The sequence below is a fragment of the Hippoglossus stenolepis genome, chromosome 11 (assembly GCF_022539355.2).
Source record: "Hippoglossus stenolepis isolate QCI-W04-F060 chromosome 11, HSTE1.2, whole genome shotgun sequence".
NCBI classification, from domain to species: Eukaryota; Metazoa; Chordata; class Actinopteri; order Pleuronectiformes; family Pleuronectidae; genus Hippoglossus; species Hippoglossus stenolepis.
Window position 1 is genome coordinate 13,585,611 of NC_061493.1, and position 24,930 is coordinate 13,610,540.

General features: G+C 40.2%; 1 protein-coding gene across 3 annotated transcripts in view; it reads right to left on the bottom strand.

Moving 5' to 3' along the window:
- Nucleotides 1-10,893: 10,893 nt before the first annotated feature.
- The window catches only part of tnr (tenascin R (restrictin, janusin)), a 163,026-nt gene continuing 148,989 nt past the window's right edge, over nucleotides 10,894-24,930 (bottom strand). For all 3 annotated transcript variants that reach the window (XM_047342136.1, XM_047342137.1, XM_035171572.2), the window contains 5 exons: nucleotides 24,406-24,557; nucleotides 24,102-24,198; nucleotides 18,253-18,414; nucleotides 17,509-17,672; nucleotides 10,894-15,264 (listed from right to left, as the gene is read on the bottom strand). In XM_047342136.1, the coding sequence (XP_047198092.1) occupies nucleotides 15,145-15,264; nucleotides 17,509-17,672; nucleotides 18,253-18,414; nucleotides 24,102-24,198; nucleotides 24,406-24,557 (695 nt within the window). In that variant the 3' untranslated portion in view covers nucleotides 10,894-15,144. The remainder of the gene's footprint in view (nucleotides 15,265-17,508; nucleotides 17,673-18,252; nucleotides 18,415-24,101; nucleotides 24,199-24,405; nucleotides 24,558-24,930) is intronic.

The following is a 24,930-nucleotide window of genomic DNA, read 5'->3' on the forward strand; positions in this document are numbered from 1 at the left end:
GATATGGGCTTCAGAACACACAGCAGGCCGAACGCATGACCTCAAAAAGTGGGTCTGCATCGTCAAGTTAAAATATCAGGTTCACTTTCATGTTAAAAATGTTTCATTATAGCAGTTTTGTTCATAATGTAGAAAATAAAATGCAGGCCTTGTTTTTTTTTTTATCAAAATGAATTTGATTTTTCACATCTGTAGCTCATGGTGGAGAAAAAATATCAAAAAGTTAAACAAGAATATTGGGTAAAATAAGACATTTCCTTTCTTGTGAAATATGAATCAAATGACCAGTTCAGCTTCACATTCATCTGCTGCAGCTTCAGTATTGATGGAAACATTTTCTGTCATCATAAACCAAAACACACTTTGGAGCTACGGGGCACAGTTACATATAAATTGATGAGATCAGCCTTGCCCTGTCTGCAGGTGTGTCTGAGCCATCTTAGACACATAGCAACCGGCCGCCCACACACACACGCACACACACACACACACACACACACACACACACACACACACACACACACACACACACACACACACACACACACACACACACACACACACACACACACACACACACACTGAGCGGGCACAGAGGGTGCTGTATGACTGGCAGGGCGTGTCGTGCTCCTCAATGAAACTATATCCCAGCTGCTCTTGAGGCGCTGTCCAGTCACCTGGAGCAAGTGTTGATTAATGACCTCAGTGTAGCAGCACTGTCCTTGATGCAAATACTTCTTCACAGTACTTCACATGAAAACAATTCCACTATATACTCCATTGACTGATGCACCTGAAGACATCATCTTTCCCCTGTGTGAATCTGCTTCATGCACGGACCCAACCTGCAGGAGTCGTGTGAAATATCTTGGATTGGATGTTTTTTCAGCCATGAAGTGACACGAGGAACAATCTGTGAAAGCTTTTCAACAATGAGCCCTTTTCAGATCTCTGTGATTCAAAAACATCAGGCAAGTACTGCTCAGAATAAATGAGCAATACTTCCTGGAGAAAAGCATCGTGTTTTTGTTTTTTTTTGCCATTTCCCTGACGGACACTGTGATTTGTTGTTATATTATAAGGACTCCATTATACCTTCCCTTCTTTCCAAAGGTAAATTATGTTCAACTAACACTGCAGTGACCCTCATATGTGTCTCATTTCCTCCATGGAAACCTTTCTCTCCGTTTATACGCTGCTGCCCCTGTGCTATAATAGGCGTAGCTCCCATCTGGTATATAGAAACTTCATTCTCACTTGAGCTCACCTATATGGAAAAAGGCTGAGACAATATATCCCTTTATCCAGCGCACGTCTATAACTGAACAAATTGCAGGAAAGACCATTAAGCTTAAACTGAATCACTGATCATACGACCATGATAGCAAAAAAAAAAAAAAGTGGAGGTGACATTACCAGTAGCATTAGATTCATGGAATCACTGGGTTGTCTGAAAGGACATTAAAAATCACTATGAGCCACTGGTTCTATACGCACACCCTGAAATATGTGAGAGTGACTGGGCACCCTGTGAGATTTTGAACGTAAGTGCTAATAAAAAGTGACTAAAGGGTTGCTGTAGTGGAATCTGACAAGTATCCAGAAATAGCCTGGTAATACAACCAGTCCCCCCCCCCCAGGGAACAACCTTAGCTGTGATTCAGTCCTGTAACATGTTTGGGCCCAGCACAGTGAAAACAGCCCAGATGGAGAAAGAGGTTTGTCTATATAAGGAATTTCATCTTGCCCTGAAAAAAGAGAGGGCCTCTTTGAAGAGCTATTGGTTGGCATGTAAACGTGTGGGCCTTCGCGAGGACCCCTATGTGCCAGCGATGATGTTAGTCTCTGCTATTTAATTATGTCATAATCTCAGAATAGTTATCACATGACATGTTTTCAACATTTCTTTCAACAGAAGTTTGATCAGCATAAATAAATAAAAGTGATACTGTCAGCTTGCAGTAAAGAAATTACTTCTATTTCATTTTATATTCTGGGGAATTTCTAAGTTCCTCTTTGCTTCCTAGTATGTCCAAAAACAGAAAGAGCAAAATGAGAACTTTTCGGAATTTACCATCTCAGTCATTTTTGCCAACATGGACATAGAAAAAAAAATCATGTGACTTAATAAGAAACGTGTAAATAGTAATATTGATATGTATTAAAGGAAAAATTGCACCTTTGTGTGATATTTTGGGAAATACTAGTATTTCTTTCCAGGTGTTCAGCCTATTAGCTTAGTTGCTGCAATCCAATTCAATATAATTGCTAACATTAGCTTAGCACAAAAACTGCAAACAGGGGGAAACAGTTAGCATGACTTCGATCATATCTAAACAAATCTACCTACACCAGCAGATTTAAAATACACAAATCAACACTTCGTCTTCTTTATCTTATCTTCACATATGTACCAGACTATTTATTGAACCAGGACAGAATCCAGGAGTCTCACATTTAATTTACTCACATTTAATTTGCTCACATTTAATTCCCCTGTGAACACTTGTTGTTGTGTATGTGAAAGGTCTACAAAGGGAGCTCCTCTCCCCAAAGAAACACTGCCCCTGAGGCTTCAGAAACACGCCCTCAGCAGATTGTTACGCCCCCTAACAAAGCCAGGTAAAGTGAGAACGGAACATTTACTACATAGCTGGATTCAGTTGACCAATCACAACAGAGTGGGCCTGCTGGCCAATCAGAGAAGACTGGGCTGTGTCAGTGGGCGCCCTTAAAGAGACAGAATTGTTTTGTATAATTGTTTTGTCTTCATCTCTTACAGTTGGATTTTGACTCATCCATCCATCCATCCATCTATACCACTTATTCTTTGAGGATTAGGGTGGAAAGCTAGAGCCAATCCCAAATGATATTGGACAAGAGGGGTTCACCCAGGACAGGTCACCAGCATATTGCAGGGCCAATAGACAGAGACAAACAACCATTCACTTTCTCAATTGAGAGTCTCCAATTAACCTAACTGTCTAAGTAGAATAATAAACTAAAATCAGACTGAAGCAGACACTTCATTTCTCGGTTTAAGTTCAATGAGAACATTTGAACAGTGAGGAAAAAAACCACTTTCCCCTTTAAAACATGATTCAACCTCAATTTGCATCCACATGACTGTAATTGAATCTGGACTTGCTTTAATCTGCTCCCTGCATGTCACAAATGTTCTCATCTCTGTTAATCAATGGCTCGGTGGCCAACTTCATTCAAAACAGCAAGTGAGCATTGGTTTATATGTGAGGCTCCAGAGGAAGAAAACCTGTTCAGAGAAATGTGTTTTCAAATTCCTGTTGGCGTTGACCATCTTGTTCTCGTGTTTACTCAACAACTTGAGGTAGAAATGTCTCAACACAAACCCTGTGACAGTTTAGGTCTGTGTCAATTCAGGAGGTTTGCATTTCAAGACCGACCACAGCGGCACGACTAGACTGTCCCATTTCCAAGGCTCCTTCAAATGTGGCCAACAAATGCGCCGTTCCATCCCCAATGAACGAAGGCTCCAACAGGAAGATCCCTTCTGGCCCATTAATCGATCCCAGGATTCAATGTGCTTCAGACACAAACACTTTTCTAATGACATTTGTAAGTGACGCGACGTCTGATGCTTGATTATCAGGCTTTAACTCAAAACAAAGCTCATGTTCAAAAACCAAGGGGCATTAAAACTTTCTTGTCATGTCCACCTGCAGCTCTGTTGCTAGGTGACAGCCATAAGGGCTGAGCGAGCTGGTGACGCTGATCATGGAAATCATCTGTAGACCAGACTGTCTAACGAAATCCTGAGCATGGGACACTGCTTTTCCTGTACATGATGTGATAAAAGTACAGAAGCATTTCTCGGCTGAGCTGCTCCCTCGGGTCACTGTAGCCCTGAGAGACACTTTTATATATATATATATGTCAGCTCTCATATCTGAAAGGCTCCTGAGGACTTCTCTGTACTTCAGCAGATGCAGAGAGCATTAAGCAGCCCAGCTGGCACATGGCAAAAATCTAACTCTGTTTCCTATCTGGCCTTAAATCATGAATAGAAAATAGCAGAGCATCTATTTGGAGCAGGAAGAAGAAACTGTGGCATGCCTTGTGGTGGAAGAAGTCGAGTTATTGTTTACTTGTTTACTTACTTGTTTACTTAAGTACCATAAGGCAACAATGGAAAAATAATCGTTTATAAATTAGATTCTTTCATTTAAAATGCCACTGAGTAAAAAAGTGTTTTTAGAAAAATGTAATTCGACATATATGCAGGAAGTGGTCCCTGGGGTTGATTTATATGACGATATTATAATGTGTATGGAGGAGTTTACTTTTGGATCAGCCACAACATGATCAGCATATGTACCAGATACATCAGGAGAGGAGAGGAGAACTAATTGTATGAATAAAATCACAACCATAACAAAGGAGGTGTATCTCATCTGAAATCAGATCAAAAACCTCAACTCACATCTACATTTACAGGCCAGGCCTTTCCAGAGTGAATTCTGTGGTTTGGTTTGTGCACGGATAAAAACATGAGCCTTTAAATCTACAACAAATGAGTATAGGGTAATAATTGCTCTGTCATTATTAGCTCCGAAAAAGAAAAACAGTCTCATTAAGCAGCGTTCCAGCTTCAGAGCCTCCATTCATGCATACGTTCATTAACTGCAAAGTGTTCAACACTGTTAAAAGACCTAATGAATGGTGGGATTGATCCAGTAATAGGTGTTTTTCCTCATCTACGCTTGTGAACCTCTAATTAGGACAAACAAATACAAAAGACACAGCTACAGTAGTAGAACACGATGCTCGACCAGTGCCCCCCGACTCACCTCTCTGTCAATTCCCCCGAGGTGGTCAAATCTTCATGCCTTCCTCGCACGGCTGATTTATGAGGCCCCGTGCATGGAGGCTCGGAGTTTTGAGCATCAATAACTGCCTGATGAAAATCAAGCTGTTCACTGGCCGGTCGCCCAATTAAGCCCCAGTGTTTACAACGCGAACACAGAGAGTCTAACTGGAAAATGTGAGTCGCACCTCCCTCTTATTCAGATGCCTGCCAGGGCCTGTTAACTTTCTGGATTCAGTGAGATGTAAAGAGACTCTCGGAGCGCATGGGAGACTGGGGATGGCTCACAACGCCGCTTTTCATCAACTTCACCCCGTCACCGGCTTCATGCTCAATCCTGCAGAGAGATGTGGAGACATTAGTGGATGGGTGGGGTGAGGGAAAAACAGAGGGGAAGGGTAGACGGAGGGGAAAGAGAGAGCGGAGAGGAGGAGGATGGCAACACACAAAAAGTAATGAATGCCTCCTGTCCCTTGACAAAGCAGTAGTCAGCTCATTAACACATACAGCTGCACAAAAATCGAATTAGTTAAGATTTGTGCAGCACATTTGATCTTATTATTGAAATTTACAGAGAGAGGAAACATGAGTTAATTAATGATAGTTCTATGTCTCAGATTAAATGTTCTGTGGAGCTTCTCTAGACTTTGTCCAGACAACTTTATTAAGCCATAAAGTGGAAGAAAGGGTTTCAGAGTAGTTTTGGACTTTCCTATCGGTCACAACAACAACAATAACTACAACAACAACAACAACAACAACAATAATAATATTAGTAAACTCTTTTGTGTCTACATTACTCGAAGCAAAAAATGCTGCAATTAGGGAAATTCTGTAAAACTTGGCAGCTTTGCAGACTCATTAAAAGTCCACGGTAAAGTTTTTATCAAAGCCCTCGAGCACCTTTTCAGGAGTGATTCTGGTGATTTTGCAGAGAGAGAAAAAAATTCATGAGACAAGTAAACAGAGTCAACAAACCCTCTCATGCTGGGGACACATGAGACCGAGGACAGGTGATGCAGCTTCACTGGATCAGATGTCTTTCTCCTCCAGAGGCTGCAGAACAGTGGGACACTTCTGATTAACAATCATTACTGAATCACACTCAGTGTTCATGCAGATTTTTACATAATTAAGTCAATTTGTATAATTTACATGCAACGGAATTGTTGCACATCTCAGTGTACAACTTCATTATTGCTGCTGATGTTCAAGTGGTCAGATTTGAATATGTGAGTTGACACGCTGCACTCAGACCAGTGTATCTGTGTTGATATGTATCTGAATTTGCACACTCAGTGTAGCCTCAACCATATTATTTAACTCATTGTTTTACTTCCCTCTAATGTAAGTTAATGAGGAACAACAGAGAAAAACTGTTACATTTGCATACTTCCACATTTCTCAGGAATTGATTGTAGAAGTGAGTAGAGTGATCCACACTGTGCTGATACTAATAATTCTAACTAATGATTCTAGTGCTGTGGATATGATCGATACCAAAACCATGGATCCATCATGTTAGATCACATCCTGGAGTTTCAAACACTTTTTTGTTATCAGCCATTCAAGAATGTGTTGTGTTCAGTGGCGGAGCTAAGATTTTTCTGAATCAGGGGCCATAAAGGGGCACCTAAAAATTTGTATTTATTGTTGTTGGTTTTGTTAATAAGAGAAAAGAAAAACTAAAAAATCGAACTGCTGACACCATTGTTCATTAAAGGCTGTGTGTGCTATGCAATGAAAGAATGCCTGTATAAAAACTCACCTCCAGTGATTTCACAGGTTTCCACTTGCCACTTTATTTTCAAAATAGTGAAAATTATTATGAATTATGAAGTCAGGTATAATTCAGAAACACTGCAAAATCTACGCTGAATTCGGAAGAAATTTGTAATATTACAAGACAGTCATCTCACTTTCTAAATCTTTGCTTGAGAAACAAACAAAAAAAATCCTTAAATTATCATTACAAATGTTTCAGATCATGTTTTAAACTTAAACCGGGTGCCCTGCTGTTTCTGCCCATGGCTCTGCCGTGGTGAAACTACCTTTCAGCTGCTTTGTATGTTGCTGCCGTAAGGAATTAATAAAGGACCGTCCCGTGTATATATGCTAAAGGAGATAAGAACGGAAGCATCGGAGCATCTCTCCTTGGCACTTTGTGAATCAGACCAGCTCTTATCACGGCTGCCACTTAGATACTTCTGGTTCGTTTCATTCAGTTAGGAAGCTTCCTGAGCAAAAAGGACTATTTGAGCAGCCTGAGAGCTCTGATGTCAGCCCGGCTGTGAGAGACAATACGTTACTTTGTCGGTAAAAGCCTATAAAAGACCACGACAGCCACAGAAACAATTAAATGAATAGCTCAGTTGTAAATAATTGGCAGCAGGACATGTGGAGTCTATTTTCTTACTGAAGTGAACATGACAGCTCGTACTGGTGACAGACTGCGTGGACAGTGATGTGTTCACCTGCTGTTGTGTGTCGGGCTGCAACGAAAAGTTCATACGCGAGAGGAGAGAACCAGAACTGTCTGATATTTGCTTTTAAGTGAATAAAGAAATTATTTGATTATGAAAGTAGCTGATCTCCATTTACATTTCATTGAATAACTGCAGCAAAAACATAGAAAGAGCACAGGTGGTGACGTTGCTACAGACCTGGGTGACCTCTATTTAGCAATTTAAGCAATTTAGTCCAACCAGTGATGACTGTATAAACCAAAACAATGTAGAATTGTTCCAACTTCAAATATTCATTATGAAGTACGGCAGCGTGTCATGCAGAGCGATCGCACAAAACGAGTCAACAAGTACAATGTAATTAATGAAAATCAATGTGCAAGAGGTAAAGTGTGACAGACTAGTGCACGACAACCAACTGTGATCAAGGTCAAATCTACTTCTGCTAATTTATTTCGAGAGGAGATGAGAGCTCGTTTGTTCTGCGGCCCCGGCTGCTCCTGCTGACCGTGTGGTTTGGTGTTGAAATGACGTTCTACTGTCTGATGTTTCACTGCTGACAGCTGTAATGTGTAACATCACCACGGAGCACCGCCTGCTAAATTACCACCACTACAAAACTACATAAACAGAAATATAGTAATTATATCAATCAACATCCAGACTTTCAGGTACCACGGGTCTTGCTTTAATTGATATCATCAAGCAAACAACATAAATGCAGGGTACAAGTCAGAATGATAAGGAAAGTAACAGATTACACCCCCTGCTGGTTGCATCAATAGACAATCATCCACCAGTTTCTAACTGTAACTGAGACAATAAAGTAAAGTAAGTTATGAATACAGTTGAATACCAGCCACAGCCTTTACAGCAGCGTGAGTCCAGAACCACAACAACACAGCAGGTTCTACAGTCTTTCAGATTTGATAATCAATAAATCAATTGTAGTCAGTGATTAAAGGACAGTGTAAATGTTTAAATTGCTAGTGACTGTGTATATTTATTATTAAGAGTAAATTATAGAATAAATCACATTAAATTGCTCATATAAAGGAAACATAACCCTGTAAAGCAGCTCTTGTACAACAGGTTACCGGAGTCACTTAGAATTACATTTTGTCAACTCTGCATTTGTAAGTGATTAAAACAACCTGTCATTTGATTTATATTTCATGTGTGTCACTGACAAACTGTTCTAAAGACCCGGCTGAGCAAGTGAGGTGCTTTGTTTGGATAAAGACTGAACAAGCGCTTATCTCTCTGACCTTTACTACATCACCAACACTGTGTAGCTCATTTATTTGCCTGACTCTAATTTATTCACAAACTTCATGCAGCCTCATTATTTACCAAGTTGTTTGTGCTGACCAGACACTTGAATGGATAATTAATGGATAATAAGAACATTCAGTAATTAACCAATGAATCTTAAAACTGCTGAAATAAGCGTTTGTATCCATTATTGCGATAAAATCTGTGGCTGCTTTCATGAATGTGTGTGTGTGTGTGTGTGTGTGTGTATCTGTAGTTTTGCATAGTTTCTTTGTGCATGAGGAAATAAGAGCAGTTGATTCAGAAAATTACCAAGTCGGGATTTATTAGTTTTAAGTTTTAAACAACTTTGAACCAGTGCACTCCCTCTAACAAAAATCTAAAACTGTGATAACTTTAGTGTTTCAACCAGGATTTTCTCAGCAGTGTACAAGACAAAGTTGGACTCAAATTAAATTGTGCATCATATAGTGAATAGTTTGCGATCTTGTACTTTGCGAGTGTGCTAGTAAGCTTTCAAGGTGGTGAAAGGGGGATTTTGTTAAATCTAGGGTTGGTAAGCCTGGAAAAGTTATCAAGAGCAGGCTACTTATGGAATCTTTTTTTTTTTTAGACAACTCTATTTCAATGTCAGTTGGGACGTGAAGACGATGTCACAGCAATTCAATGACATTTTCATTTGCTACATGATTAAAATAAGATAATCAACAGGATTTTAACATTCTTTCATGGATATTTTGAAAGATTTCATACTTTTACCCCCAGCAGTTGCCATGAAGGGATGTTTGAAGGGCTAGATGGCCACTACTTCTACATTATATAGAGATAAGGGACAACACGACCTCTTCACGCCCACATGCAAAACGAAGGGGTGGGGCCAAGTTATGAGGCTAAGGGGTGAATTGGGACAGGGCATCAGTGCACCCCCCTAAAAGTGTGTTCCAAGAAATTACATATGCAAAAGGTTTTGGCTTGATAGAAATACCCTTGTGACCTTAAAAGGGTTTCAATATATCTCTACACCTTCCTTCTTCATTTCATGAATGGGATCTATGAATATGATAATATAGCCCCGCCCAGTTCAGTTCAGGAGCCTTTTCCAGCTACTGAGCCACACCCACAAGTTGACGGGATTGGTTTCTAAACTTGACTGTCGGGATTTGTGGTATCAAGGTGGAAATACTCAGCCATGCCTTTGACTGCTTACTTGGCTAACAGTGTGTTGTTTATCATATAAAAGTAACGAGGCACATGCTAACATGTTTTCGTGGAGGGGTGATATAAGAGACAGACTTTCTCTGTAACAAACTGAAAACACGTTTCCAAAAATACCAATCTACTCCAAAGGGTGCTCCATGAGTGCTTTAGAGTTAATGAATATTTTTCGTCAATAAAAAACTCTAGCAGAGCTCTTGCCTGACAACTCGACCTCTACAGTTACGTCTTTGAAGTTGATTCAAGTTTGAATGTAGAATGAATGTTTAGTCCGTGTCCTGCTTGAAGACTCCAACAGATCCATGCAGGTCTGCGTCTGTGTGCCTCTGCGTGAGAGAATAAATTAGATCCTGGAGCCAAACCACAGACCTTTATCACGGATCTTCTCACTGTTCACTTGTAACTGCTGAGGGCCTCACTTCAGTTTTTAATGATCTCAAATAAGAGGTGAAGATACTTAAAAGTTTATGACAAGTACTTCATTAATTCATTCTCAAGAGCAGCTCTGCTTACTTGACATAAAAACTAGAATTATCGCATTGCTTTTTTATGCCTCCGCCAAAACAGTTTTACTCGAAGAAATTCCCTGAAGGCAGACTTAAGATAAGAGGCCGAAAACTCACAAATCTAATCAGTTAACTTGTGAATCTACATGATCTTCTGTGCCAAATCTGAGAGGATTCTCTGAAGGCACAACTCATTCACGAGGTTAAAAAAGGGCTTTGTAGGGTCAAAGTTACGTTGACCTTTGTACACTGAATTCTTCTCAGGTCATCCTCTCGTCCAAGTGAATGTTTGTGCCAGATGTAATGAAATTCCCTATGGGTGATGTCTCAGCTCTACAAGAACATGAGGTCACGTGATCTTTGACCTTTAACTTCCAAGATCAAATCAGTTTATCCGTGAACCAAAGTGAAGATTTGTACCAAATTTGAGGAAATTCCTTTTTTTGAGATATCATGTTCACAACCGCAAAAATGTTTGTAAGGTCAAAGTTACCTCGACCTTTGACCGTGAAGTTGAACCAGTTCATCTTCAAGTTAACAGCATGTATTCAACACACAATAAACAAAATGAGAAACCAAAGACACCAGATGAGACTATTTTACTATTTTATTAATATGTAGAAAATGTAATAAAAAAGGAACTATATAGTACATGTTCAAACTAGAGCTAAATTTGACAGTAATATCCAAGGTTATCCAACAACAAATCTGCAGTTTCAGTACATATGAGCTTTTCAAACAGTCAAGATCACGTTCTGTTAACATTTACATTCTCGTGGCGAGATCTCCAATCATTGACGGTACCTGGCGTCTGTAACGAATCCCACTAAACATCGTGGTCATATCAGTTCATCAGCTTGCAAAAGTAAACCCGTGAAATAAATACGTTTTCTTTTTGATACCAAACAGGACCTGGTGGCGCGATTAACCGATTTCTTTTTACAATGTCACATCAGTCACAGAGTGATTGGAAAATGAACTGCAGTGAAATAAATAAGGGGGAACGAGCTTCCTCAGTAGAAAGGAGCCGATGCTGTGTGAGTTTATTCCAGTGACTGAGGTTTACACTTTAATAATGGGGGAGATGCTCTCTTCAAAGACTGATGGGGTGAAACTTTACATAATGACAAACATTGAGATAAAAGATTTAAAAAATGACTTAATCAGTTTGTTTGTATTGAGAAAAACAATCTATTTAGGCGTATGTGTTTATAAAGGGAATATAATTCAGACTCCTTTCATCTGTGTAAATCCAGACATGTTTCCATGACGAGAGGGTTTCAATATCTTTTTCTGAAAGCTCTCAATCAAAAGTAATATTGCTTTTTAATTACACTAATGAATGTGATGTTTGTCTCAAGCTATGGATGACTTATTTAAAGAAAAGAACATACATAAATAGATTGGCCTAAAATAAAAGGTGGGAGAGAAGTTTTCTACTTGACTCAATGTGATTTTCTCACTGATGGAGGATGGTTGAAAAACAAATATGTAAAATAAACGTGAATATTAAATGAGCTTTCTTCTTGAGAGTTTAGTGAAAGAGCACCTCACAGATTGCCATGACAGAAATCCCTCACAGTACAAATAACATTCTGTTCCTTCTCTGCAAAGCCTCAGGACCTTTGATTCCTTGTACAAAAATACACAGAGGCAAACTTCATCTAAGTTGTTAATGAAATAAGTACATGGAGAATTTGCTACGCTACCATAAATCACTACGGGAGATGGATTGCATGAGAGGCTATGGAATAGTCCCTTTGACACCGAAACATAAATCAGACCTGGGGAGGGGTCACGTGCTGAAACTGTTTGTTATAAATTATATTTTGGGTTATGTTGGTTGTATTTTGCCTTCGAGGCCGGTTCCACTGTTCCCACCTGATGATGTAAAAAAACGTTTTTCTACATCTTCTATCTCGCAAACCATTTCAAAAGCACCTTTGACCCACAGCAGCAGAGTAATGTGACACAATAAAATCAAAATGAAAACATGTTCTAATGACATCTACTATCAGGCTCAGGATTGCAATGGAGTCGACATGCAGTAGTTCTCCATCCAGCCCTGAACACAATGGCTAGAAACACAGAGGTTGAGTGGAAATGTTTCAGTGGGCTTCATTAATTAGTTTGCAGTTTAAGGGGGAACACATCCAATGACACAGTATCGTCAACTCTATATCTACACGAGTATATTAGTAGTAGTTTATAGAGGGGAGAGTCACTATTGTTATCGTTTTTCTAAAAAGGACAGAAAGAAATTGCAAATGAAAAAATATCCACAGACGTATGATACAAACCAGATTTGCTGGTTCACTTCAATGAGAATTGAAGAAACTGACTGAAATATATAATAATATAACTGAATTAGAGAAGAATGACATTTGCAGCTGTTCATAATTGGCGTATTGAACATACATCAGACCGAATGTTGCTTGAATCGATGCTGACATTGAATTCCAAGTCATGTGTTGGACAATTCATTTTGTTTTCGTTATCTCCGCCAAGGAGGTTACGTTTTCACCCCTGTCAGTTTGTTTGTATGCAAGATTACACAAAGTTTGCTTGATGTTTTACCATGAAACTTGGTGGACAGATCCAGGACTTTGGATCCCTTTCTTTAACATTGCAGGATTTTAGGAGGCATTTTTCAACATTGTTTTTGATTTCTGATGAATCTTGATGAAAAATCCGGCATGTTTAGGGGAATGATGTCCATGAAAGTGTGAAACTTGGTGCAGTGAACTGTTTTGGCCACGGCGGAGGAATGTGCCCTAGTTTGTTGGTTGGTTTGTATATTTGTTTGTTTGTAAACAAGATTACGGAAGAACCACAAGACGGGTTCCCACAAAACTTAGTAGAAGGATGTGGTGTGAGTCAGGGAAGAACCAATTCAACTTGGATCCAGATCAGAGGGTCGATACCAGGAGGTTTCTTTTCTTTAACATTGTGAGATGGGATATTCAACATCTTCATCTAATTTCGCGGAGAAATATTCATAGATGTTGATGAACAAAACTCAGGCATGTTTAGGGGAGTGTGTCCAATTTGGTGCAGATCCAAATAAAAATCTGAATCTTATGAATTTCAATGTGGTTACATAAGGGGACTGTTGTGCCCTGGCGGAGGTTTGAACTCTACCGAGTCCAATTCTAGTTGACAGTGTGATGCCAGAGAGGAGGATCCACAGAGATAACTTTCCTCCTAAAGAGTGGACAGGAAACTGAAGTAGAAACTGTTTCCAGAAAACTCCCGTTAATTAGCCAGCACTGAACACTTTGTGCAACAGTGAGAACACTGACTAAAACTAAATTCTTGGTGGGCACGCTGCAGATTATATCCGCCCGACTAAAAGAATACATTCTCTGCCATGTTTGCTGATTATGTTGTTCCACCGGGGAGCTTAAACAGCGAAGCAAGTAAAAGAAGGGCACAAAGGAGAAGGCTTGGCTCCACTCCACCTACTGTTCTGCTCTCTTTGTTAAGTTCATCTCAGCTAGCAGTGGGGGAGAGGCGAGGCTAAAATCTGCAGCGTGCCCACCCTGGCTTTCTTTTGCATCGAGTTTAATGTTTGCGTTGCATAAAGTAACGCCTGGGGACACGATTACCATAAAACTCTAGAAAAGTGAGAATCTATTAACACAGGAGAGAAAAAGCTGCTTCTGTGGCTCTGGTGACAGTTTGACTGGCGTCTTTCCAAACAGCAGGCTGACTGTTAATTATGCAGATCTTTGGTTAAATGTTACATCTATCAGCACCATCTCTGCAAGCAATCACAGCATCTACATGAGGGGGTGAAATACATGTTAAGTGTCTGTAATTTGCTTGAAAGTGATATCAAACGCCCACCAACGATTCAATATATCGGCTGAATTGAATGAACAATAGCGTTGCTGTGTTCCCACTCGTAGTGCAAATACTGTCTCAATGTGACTGCCAATATGAATAAATTAGAATATTAATGTTTATCCCCATTCTGCCTTAATAGTTACCACAAATAACATGAAAATGAACAGTTAAACACATGTAAAATGAAAGAGATGGTGATGAAGCTGTTGCTGGTGCTTTGATTTTGATTTTCATGGTTTTCTTCCCTTCTCATGTTCAGTATTTATCACGATGTCGTATGATCACATCAACTTAATATAGGCTAAACAAAACCAAGGCATCAAATCATATTAAATAGATGGGACTTCTGTCACATTATCAGTTATAAAAATATATATATATCTTACAGTTAAGGGTTTTAATGGCATATACAGTATATCTTTCATTAAAAGTGTTGTTATTTCATAAAGGTTAAAATAACAGGAACTCTAGAGAACTCTTCAGGACCTTTCTGAGCACATTTCCTCGCACCCCAAGGGAAAGGCAAATCGCAGACCGAAACGGGGGGGGGGGGAAGAAAATCTTGATTTGCCTTCCCATTTTTACAGCAAATAAAACCATTGTCATTCAAAGTATTTAATAATAAATTACATACAGTGTCTTCTATCATCTGGGTAGAAGTACAGCAGGGAGAGACAGAGGCAGGAGCAGAGATAAACAGAGTTCGGACCAGGCTTCACCTTCTCTGCTACTCATTCGATCACAGCTTCTGATTGTTGGTAGTGTATTAATAATGTGATGTATTATTATACAAATGAATATTAATACGTATTAGTAACTTTTTTTCCCCTCGTAACTATTTTCTTCGTTGCAGCCTCATTAAAGAGCCTTGGCACAGTTACATCACGACGTGCCTGTTCTGTCAGTGAGGCGCACAGATAGCAGGGACTCAATACCGAACACTGTCCGAACTCCGTTTATCCAGACTGCGGGGCGGGCGGAGGTGGTTTGTTTATACAGGGGCAGACCGCCTCCTCTTGCTGCTGATGCTACGGAAGTTGAACGGCCTCATCTTCATCTCCACAGAGGGAATGGAGAACTCGTGGCCTTTCCAGTGGTACCAGTTGATACCCTGTAAGCGTGAAAAGCACAAGTTCAGAAGACGCTAGAATCAACAGGGCTCTCAAGGCTAGGGATGGTAATTCTGGAAAAACCAGCAGACTTTTGCAGCAGCACGCAGACTAGACTTTTCCACGACTCGCTCGATCACTTCAGGATATCATCTCTGCTTCAGTATACCTAAGGCTGAGGACTCCGGTCATGGGCAGCGAGGACACGGGCAGGGCAGGTCAGTTAGTGACAGACAGTCACCGACCAATCATTTCATTGAGAGCGAATAAAACCATTCGACTTGTTTTACACTGACCTGCAAAGGTTGCAGACATTGCCTTTTTTTCCTTTCTCTTTTTCAGACAACTTTATTTAATGATGGCTATTGGGACGTGAAGAGGATTTCAACAGATAAGATGAAAAATACCAGCCCGACCTTCAAGGCAAGACAAACCATTTGTGGAAATCACGAAATGTACCATAATAGTCCGTCGATGGAAGTGTTTTATTTTGACTACGGTGTATTTTGATTTCAATTGAAAAGGTCAAAGCAAGAGGGGCGTAAAAACCCTCACTTGAGAACTAGCACCGAAACAGACTTGCTGCTATAATAGTCGCATCTAAGCTCTTTAATCCCTGTCGCCATCAAATCCAGGTTTATACCTTTTTTCTCTGCATGCCTTTTTACACCCATCCATCGCCGCTCCCGCTCGGCTTCATTTCATGTTATCAAAGGACAGAGAGGAGAGTACAGAGTGCAGCTGGAGAAGCCGTGATGCTACAATGCCTCTGGAGTTGGACCTGATCACAGCTTCACACAACACCTCACTTACACCGTCTTTCTTTTTCCCCCCCCTCAGTGTCGAGCTGAGGGTGGAACACATCACATTCCAGCAACAAACACTCGCTACCACCTCACAAAAAGACGTCCATTTTACCACTGTATTATTCTTTTTCATCAAACACACGCATAAATCTGTGTCCTTTTCTTTTTAAATATTTTTGTAATATGAACATAAACTCAATGGTACAAGTCTTTGGTTAAAGTCCTCCAGAACGTACCAGATGACACGGGCACCTTTGACTCTATTAAGATGCACCACCCTCCTCAGTTTCATTGAAATTGGACATGTGGTGCAGCTGTTAGGCTCCAGGAAATTTTGACCTTTCAGTTTACTGTAGCTCCTCCGTCAGACCAATCAGTGTGATGAGTATGAACACTGATGTCTGTATGTTTGGAGTCACTTCATTTACAAATATTTCAAGATTGCAATCTTTTGACCTTTAATCACTGCTGTCTGTAATCGAGCCAATTTATGGGAGTTGCGTAAATGCCAAACTACAGCACCAAAAGGCCACCATTTTGATATGATGCATTGGATTAAAGAGCTTCTTCACAAAAACAAAAAAAGCCATCATTTCTCATTTACAACTGGTACCACAACACAATGGAGGTGAATGGAATTTAATTTAGATCAAGAGAAATGTGTTTCCTGGAAGGACGTCCATATTCTACTAATCCACCAAGTAATTCTAACATCGATATTTCAAATTGATGTCTAAGTTTCACAAATTGATTTTTGAACCCTGTGAACACAGACAAATTTCCCCTGTTCCTCCCACTCTCTGAGAACTGTTTACAAGTTTTCTATGCTGAAGTTATTAATCCTGAGTTAAGATCTCACAATATTGTGAACTGTCTCTATTATTATCCTTGGCACAGTCAAAACGAGTCCTCCTAGTTGTAGCTTTATACTGAAATGCTGATGCAATAAGTCAATAATAGTAAATTGTTGTCATCTTTATCATTTACAGTTTTCAGCTTAAATATAGGAATTTTATGATTTGTAAATGGAAAATGTTCAAGTGATGAACTGTTGGTTAGAAAAAAAAAAGGGCATTAAATCTGTGTACTTGGAGAAATTGCACCTTCATAGCATTTCACAGATTAATTGATTAATCAAGAAAATATAACTGACAGAAAATAACTAATGAAAATAACAGTTAGTTGAGACCTGGACATAGTCACCTTCTAAAACAAATATTTAAATACAATTAGCACAAATCTACTTTATGCAGAAAGTCTCAAGCTATTGCAGCCCTGCAAGTTTTACATCCATCCCAGATACAGAACCACAAGAAGAAGGTTTAGTATTTTGAGTAAACCCACCTTTCCGACTTAGACAGTGAGAGATGCTTGGCTTACAGCAAAGCAGACTACTTATCATATTCACTCTCTGATCAGTGTATCCACCAGATGACTGACCTGACTATGTCTGGACTCGCCATATTTTCCATTGAGGTTGGCCCGGTGGCAGTTCTTGTACCACCAGGCTCCTTTGTAGGACAAGGCACAGTTAGTGACAGCGATGTCATTGTCTCTGTCTTTTGTAGAGAAGGGCCGGCCCTGGTGGTAGCTCAGAGAGTCACCTGTGATCAGAGGAAAGAGACAGACAGAGAGAGAGAGAGAGAGAGGTGGAGAGCAACAAACATCAATGCATGCCTAGCATCACTGGCATACGGCTAATGGTGTGATGAGGGGACATAAATGATCCAGGCAGGCGGGAGGGAGATAGAGAGGCATGAGAGGGAGGAGGCGGAAAGGGGGTCCTGCCGTGGGCTCCGTGAATTTATTTAGGCAGAGAGAATTATAATTATAAACATGAGGAGATGACAGGTAATTATGCCATATGGTCCTGTTGACAGACTGAGAGATACATGGGAGAGCGAGGGGGAGTGTAAATGTGGAGGAGTGCTGAGGCAGGTTTTAGAAACGGGAGAAGAAAAAGATGCAGGGGAAAGAAGGCAGGAGACAAAAAAGGCAGATGGCGGAGGAGGGATGGGTGATTTTCACTTAAAGGGTAGAAAAGCAAATAGTTTGCTACACGGATGGATGGATGGATGGTTCACTGGCTGTTTCTACACAATAAGTGGGTTGGTTTTAAGGGTTATGAAATGAAAATGTATGAATTGTGCATTGAAAATATAGCTAATGTAGTTAACCACATACCAGCGGTGCCATTGTACTCTCCTATCCTGAGCTTGTAGAGGTTCCTCGCATCTCCAATGGAGAATTTGTCATAATTGGCGTAAACCGACTCCTGTCCATCCCTCATGTCAATCCTCAGCTCATAGCGACCCTGAGCAGCGAGCCTCTGGATGTTGTCCAGACCTGCAGAGAAACAGGAAACATTACTTTGTATTGTAACATCTGATGTCTAAACTCAACCTTTGAATCAGTTCATCATTGAGTCCAAGCAAACATTTTCGCCAACTTTTGAAGGAAATTCTTTAAGGTATTCCTGAGAAATCATGTTCAAAAGGCCAAAAACCTGTTCTGTGAGGTCACAGCGACATTAACCTTTGACCACCATCAGTTCATCTTTGAGTCCAAGTGAACCTTTGCACAAAGTCTAGTTATTTAAAATTAGTTGACTTTTGTGACTTCATGTCACTACATCACATCCACACTCTTCTTTTTTTGGGGAGTGCAAAACATTTTGTCCCCCACCTAAAAATGAAGTCCTGATAAGCACTATGTCAGACGTCTTTGTCAGCCGGCTGTGTGGACGTGGATGATCGACATCGTCTGGAGAGGTGGACACTGTCACCACCAGCCGCCCGCGATTGCCACAGCTCTCTGAGATATGTGGCTTTGCTCTCTATCTCCTCAGCAGCAGATACGTGGCTGCTTTGAACTCAGACAGGCAATAAGACCCCACACAGACCTGAGATATCGGAACCACGTTTTGCTATCAGATTACAACAAGCACCCATTTGGAAAAGAGCCTCTTTTCCCGCTTAACCTCCGGCAGAAACGTCACATGTGCACTTTTTCTGAACCTGGAGACACTCTGAAGAAAAAAAAAATCCTCCACCTTCCCTGATAAGAAAATGGAATTAGAAATCCAGGAGAGCAGAGGAAAGTGTAAGTCTGCAGCACTTTGTCAATTGAAAACAGATAAATATATTTTACAACCAAACAACATGGGGAAATCAACCTCATCTTAAATTCCGGTTGTATAACAGCAGCGTATAATCAGCAATTAATATAACACCCTTTTTTAAACAGTTTTATGGGATCAGACTGATTTATTCCAAACGGCAGCAATTAAAAAATGCCTTCTGACACATTATTTCAGTCTTGTCCTATTATACTACCAGTATTTACCATCTTGTCATATTTTTATACCAGTGTTGAAAAAAGAAAAAGGAACAGGATAATGATCACAAATCGCACACGGCCCGCCCTGGCTTCTCTGTTACTACATCATCAAACTGACATTGTGTTCAGCATGAGACTGGCGGAGGTCAGCGAGGATGGAGAATGGATTGCCCTCAAGCAGCAATAAAAAGGGCCGTTCTCAAGTTGTAACAGCTAATAATGAGAGCTTAATTTCCATATTCTTTACTGCTGGCCAGTGAAGTGCCTCTTCTTTTTAGTTTGACTGGATTTAATACCCATGTTTATGGCTCCATACTGTCCAGTATATTGCTGTTCTGTGTGTCGAGGCAGTGATTAGCTTAGTGTTTGATGTAATGGTTTTCCGGTGCTGCGACAGTGACACAAATCTGTAGAAACAAGAGTGAAGGTCAAATGGTTTGAAATTTTAATGACCATTCATACGACGATTCCATTTACTATAAGGACGATACATTTTACTGTGTGAACAGTTCAAATGCACGGCAAGGGATTTCCCTACCATTAAGGGACTGGCGCTTGGGTGCCTAAGCAGATTTGCACATAATCTAGTAAGCTGAATGAACAGAATAAAAGAACTAGGCGGAGAGTTCACTATTACTCTGGAGAGACAGGATTCTGCATTGACCAGAATATTGTTCTGTATAAAAGGTATGAACAATGAATGGGGGCATTGTTGTCTTTGTAGAGAGAGAGAGAGAGAGAGAGAGAGAGAGAGAGAGAGAGAGAGCTGAGCTGAGCATGGTGGGACAGGACAGCAATGTTGTTGTATTAAACTTCTGATTCATAGACTGTAAATAAAGATGGACAACACATCTCCACTTCCTCCTGCTTTTACTCACATTTGGCTTGTGGCGATTTTAATTTTACACCTCCCTTAATTAAAGAGGCCACTGAGTGCTGTTGACAGCTTGAATAGTTTAATAAGTAAATGAATTGATGTAAACATATTAATTATTAGATTAAGGGGTCAGTTTTGCACAGTAGTGATACCGTATCATACACTAAGGTTTCCAAGTGTTCCCTGCTGCCATGTTATCTTTAATCTAGCATCATGGGCAGAAGCTTTCCCAGGAGCAGCTCTTAATGCTCCGCACCCTGAGGTTACATTAAGCTGCCTTAATGCACTGAAAGGACAAGAGCACAGGACAAGAGGGGATGGTCGAAGTAAAACCCTGGAGACGCCGGTGCCCTGGACTGGTGTATAGTGAGAATCTGTGAGGGGGTAGATTGTTGCTGATTCAGCTGAAGTAGAAACAGGTCAGATTGTACTCACTGACCTACATATGCTCGGAAGTCTTTTAGATCATATTGTAAAGGCACAGCCATACTGCACGATGCCTTCAGGTGTCTGTCAACGTTCCCAATACGTTTTACATAACACACACTTTAAGAGTATGGTGTGTGTTGTTTGATGTGACAAAGATATGTCCAATATTTCTATCAGCAGTTTCAATTTTGATCTATATAAATACAAAAATAGATGAATTAATAATATAACTATTGTTGTGGTAAAACGTTAAGATGGGCCTGTGAATGCAACCTCCCTGTGGTGGTGTACATTATCATTCAACTCAACATAAACACAACACAAACTACAGCTTTAAAAAGACGACCTATGAAACACCAAACCTGATGTTATGTAGTCAGCAGCTGTTCGTGATGTGTTTGATCTCAACTCCTGCATTTACCTATTACAGAGTGCTTTAGTCACTAATGGACTAGAACGCGCCACAGCCATCTTGTGTTATGATCCAATATGTGTCAGCAGTAACGTATCAGCCTTTCCTCACAGAGAATTGTGATGTTTTTTTTCTTGCCGATAGCTGACGTTTGTTAACAACCACTCACCGTTAACTGGCAAGAATGAAATGTTCTGTGTCTGCGGCGCATTAGGAAAATACCAATCCATCATTTGTTCTACGACAGGGGGTTCATTTTACATGCAGCATAAACATAACAACAATTGATCATCAATCCTGCAGCCGCTGTGAGTAAAACAGGATAAAACAGATCAATAGGCCTACATAGGCTTTCCCATTATTTACCTAGACTGTGGCTGCCCGTCACCATCTACTTGCACATTCAAGAATATCAGTCCCCTTAACATGTCAGATTTTTTAAATTTTGTTATGTGAATGCCCCCAAAAAAAGCCCTATCTTCGAATGTTAAACAAAGTGATAGAAAAATTCTGGATCCACTTCTTAATCAAGATCAGCAAAAAACATTTAATTGATTCTTCCTTGACCGATGTTCCATCCTTCCACAAAATATCATGGAAATCCATTCAGTTGTTTTTATGTAATCTTGCTTACAAATAAATAAACAAGAGGATATAAAGTGACATTTTTTACACTTCTTTTAATATACTAAAAGATCTCTAACTTAGTATAAGAGCTGTTGCTGCAGAGCAGAGCTATCTCTCTCTCTCTCTTTCTCTCTTTCTCTCTCTCCTGCTCCCTCTCTCATTGACCGGTCTGTCACAGTTGGTGCGACCATCTGCAGCACAGGGAGAGATCAAGCTGCGTCGGTGGACCATCAAAGCGTTCGTAAAGCTTTTAGCGTCCTTGGCAGGCAGATCTCGGAGTAACACCTGCTCTCATCGTCACTCCTGTGCTCATGAGAGTCAACTGTGTTCATGTTCGGTGGCCAATCCCAATAATCAAGCCTCATAAACAGGACAGGTCTACTTCAGTCGCCAGCATGGTGGACAGCTTGCCTACTGGTTCTTACTCAGAAACAGCAACATGTCCACATGCAGTGGGAACAGTCTGGTGACCGTCCGTTAACTATGAGAGCTACAGTGAAGAACAACAGCTCAGAGGATGTCACAGGAAGGAAGAGACGGCCCCACACTCGAGTGGCCAGCCTCGGGGAGACGTATCTGATATCAAAAAATGTTTTTAAATGTTTTGTAAATGAGCATCAATCAGTCAAAATACTTATTGTCAGTTAACAGTTAACAGTTAATTATGTATATCCCTAGTCCCTCAGTTATAATATGGTAATATTGTAATGCCATAAAATCTCCCCTCAGTGTTATTTCATTTCTCTAATCAAAAAGTAAAAAAAAACATTTTTCCGAATTCCAGATTCACTTGATGAAATATTCATGTAATATTTTTGCTTTAATCATCTGCAGCAAAACAATAACACAAAAACTGGCCTAGGAAGAACCATGACTCATTTGCACATTTTCTAATGAATATAATTATTGTTTCATAATGAGATTTGGAGAGGGGGAGAGAAAAAAAAAAAAAATTTGCGGTCCATCAAAACAGTGACGATGTTCTGTTTCGTCTTTGAATCAGAACGACACTAGAAACAATTAGCAATTAATTTCAGGGAGAGATGAGCATTCACGGAATCCAGGGATGAATCACACAGACTTTGTGAAGTCAAGTGCTAAAAGATAAGATGAGTGAAATAAAAGGTCTAGCAGCGCAGTTCTCCATCTTCATTCTAAGTGAGAAATCTTACAAGAATATTGGAAATATCTTTTACCGCCATAAAATAGATGTGTCAATTGAAACCAGGTGAAAGCTTTGACCCTCTATTGATTGAACCTATGAAATCCACAGTCATGGAGAGAACGTGCAGATAAAGAGGGTAAAACAGCCTTCAACTGGAACACAGATTAATCTACATGGGAGGTAGGTTGCAGCTCAATATCAGCCTATAGCATAAAGCGCCTGGTGACAGGAAGCTGACGGGGGGCAGCAGCAAATCTAAGCTTAACTTTCATCTATGTAATACACCGATGAGTCAGTGAGTATCTTATCAGGGTTGTCAAGAAAAGGAAAGTAACCAGTCCCAAGGTCACTGATTTTAGAGTCAGTTGATTTTTCCCCACCATCTTTAAATGAATAGTTTTATATTCTCACTATTTGTGGTGCTTCAGTAAAAAAAAAGTCAGAAGTTATATTTCCCAGTGTGGAGGGGAGTGGGGTTTGGGTTGGGTTGGCCAATGTTAGCAATACCAGTTTCTGAGTAGAATGGCACTGAGCCCTTATAAAACCACATTTAAATTCACTACATCCAGCCTAAACATACCTATTTCTATTTTAAATCAAAATCCATGAATTATTCTCTGAGAAATCAACAAATATGTTGATCTGGATTAAACTGAAGTGGTTCTTCCTTGGTTTGTGTCCCACCCCTTCAAATTCCATGGAAATTTCATGGAAATCTGCTGTGCATTTTTTTAGTAATCCTGCTGGCTGACAAACAAAGAGACGGAAACATAGGCTCCTTGGCGGATGTAACTATGCATTATGCAAACAAACTCCATAGCAACATAGATAAAAGTTGGAAAGTTCTATGTGAATTCAGCAAATTGAAAGAGACACGAATAAGACAGATGTACTAATAGACGGTAAATTACTACAGCTTTCACTACCGCTGATGGATGGAGCAGCTAATCAGCATCTCTAATCCGAGATACCCAGCTGTTGGCTCCAGCTTCACACTGAACAGATATGAGGGTGATACTGCAGAAACAGGCAGATGTGTATTTCCCAAAATGTCAAAAGCTCAACAGAAAATTCCAGATAATTGACCAGACACGGTGCTTCTTTTCCTGGTATATGAAACTGCACTCTCACATATATATATATTTTTAAAATCCAGATCAATTTTCTCATTGTGTGAGTCTTACCAAGCCAGAACTCATCCTCCAAGTTTCCGAAGCCAATCCTGTAGTCACTCCACTTCCTGGAAAAGTCTGTCAGGCCGTTCTGACGACGCTGGAACACCTGGAAACAAGTACAAAAAAATATGAACCAGTTGTCTACACTGAAATAGATGACCCAACACATCGTAGTGATGCTCAACAGACAGAAGTAATTGAATCCAGTTTCCTCCCAACTCTCCACCTCCTTTTTGTTTACCCAAATGCCACAGTGACCCACATTCGCACATTCGACAAGGGTGCTATTAAAAGAGAAGGTGTTATGACTTACAATCCACCCTCCTTCATCAGTGGTCATGTCGCAGTACACCTGCACTCCCTGGCTCGGGTCTCTGTTGATGTAAATCGTGTAGACACCACTCAGCGTCTCTCCATTCAGCAGGTGTTGGGCACAATTCTGAGGTGTTGCAAATAGACGACTCCCTGGAGAGGAGCAGAGGAGGAGTCAGGACAAATCCGTATTTATATCTCATGCATTAGAAGCTTTCTTCAGTCAGTTCAATTTTATATGTGTAGCGCCAAATAAAACACAGATTACCTTAAAGGAGCGTTACACAGTAAAGTCTCTTTGAGAGAGGTCAAGAGCTGGTTTTTAAATTGGAATCATCCAGGGATATCTTGAAGATAATCCATTTGGAAGGAGGAGGGTATTAAATTTAAATTCACTACATCCAGATCTTTATTTGGATCTGCATCAAATTGCACATACTCAAAAATATGAGTCTCCTAAGGGTGCCTAAATTCTTTCACGTTGAACAATGCCAAACAATCTCAGTGTTAAAGAAAAAAGAATCCA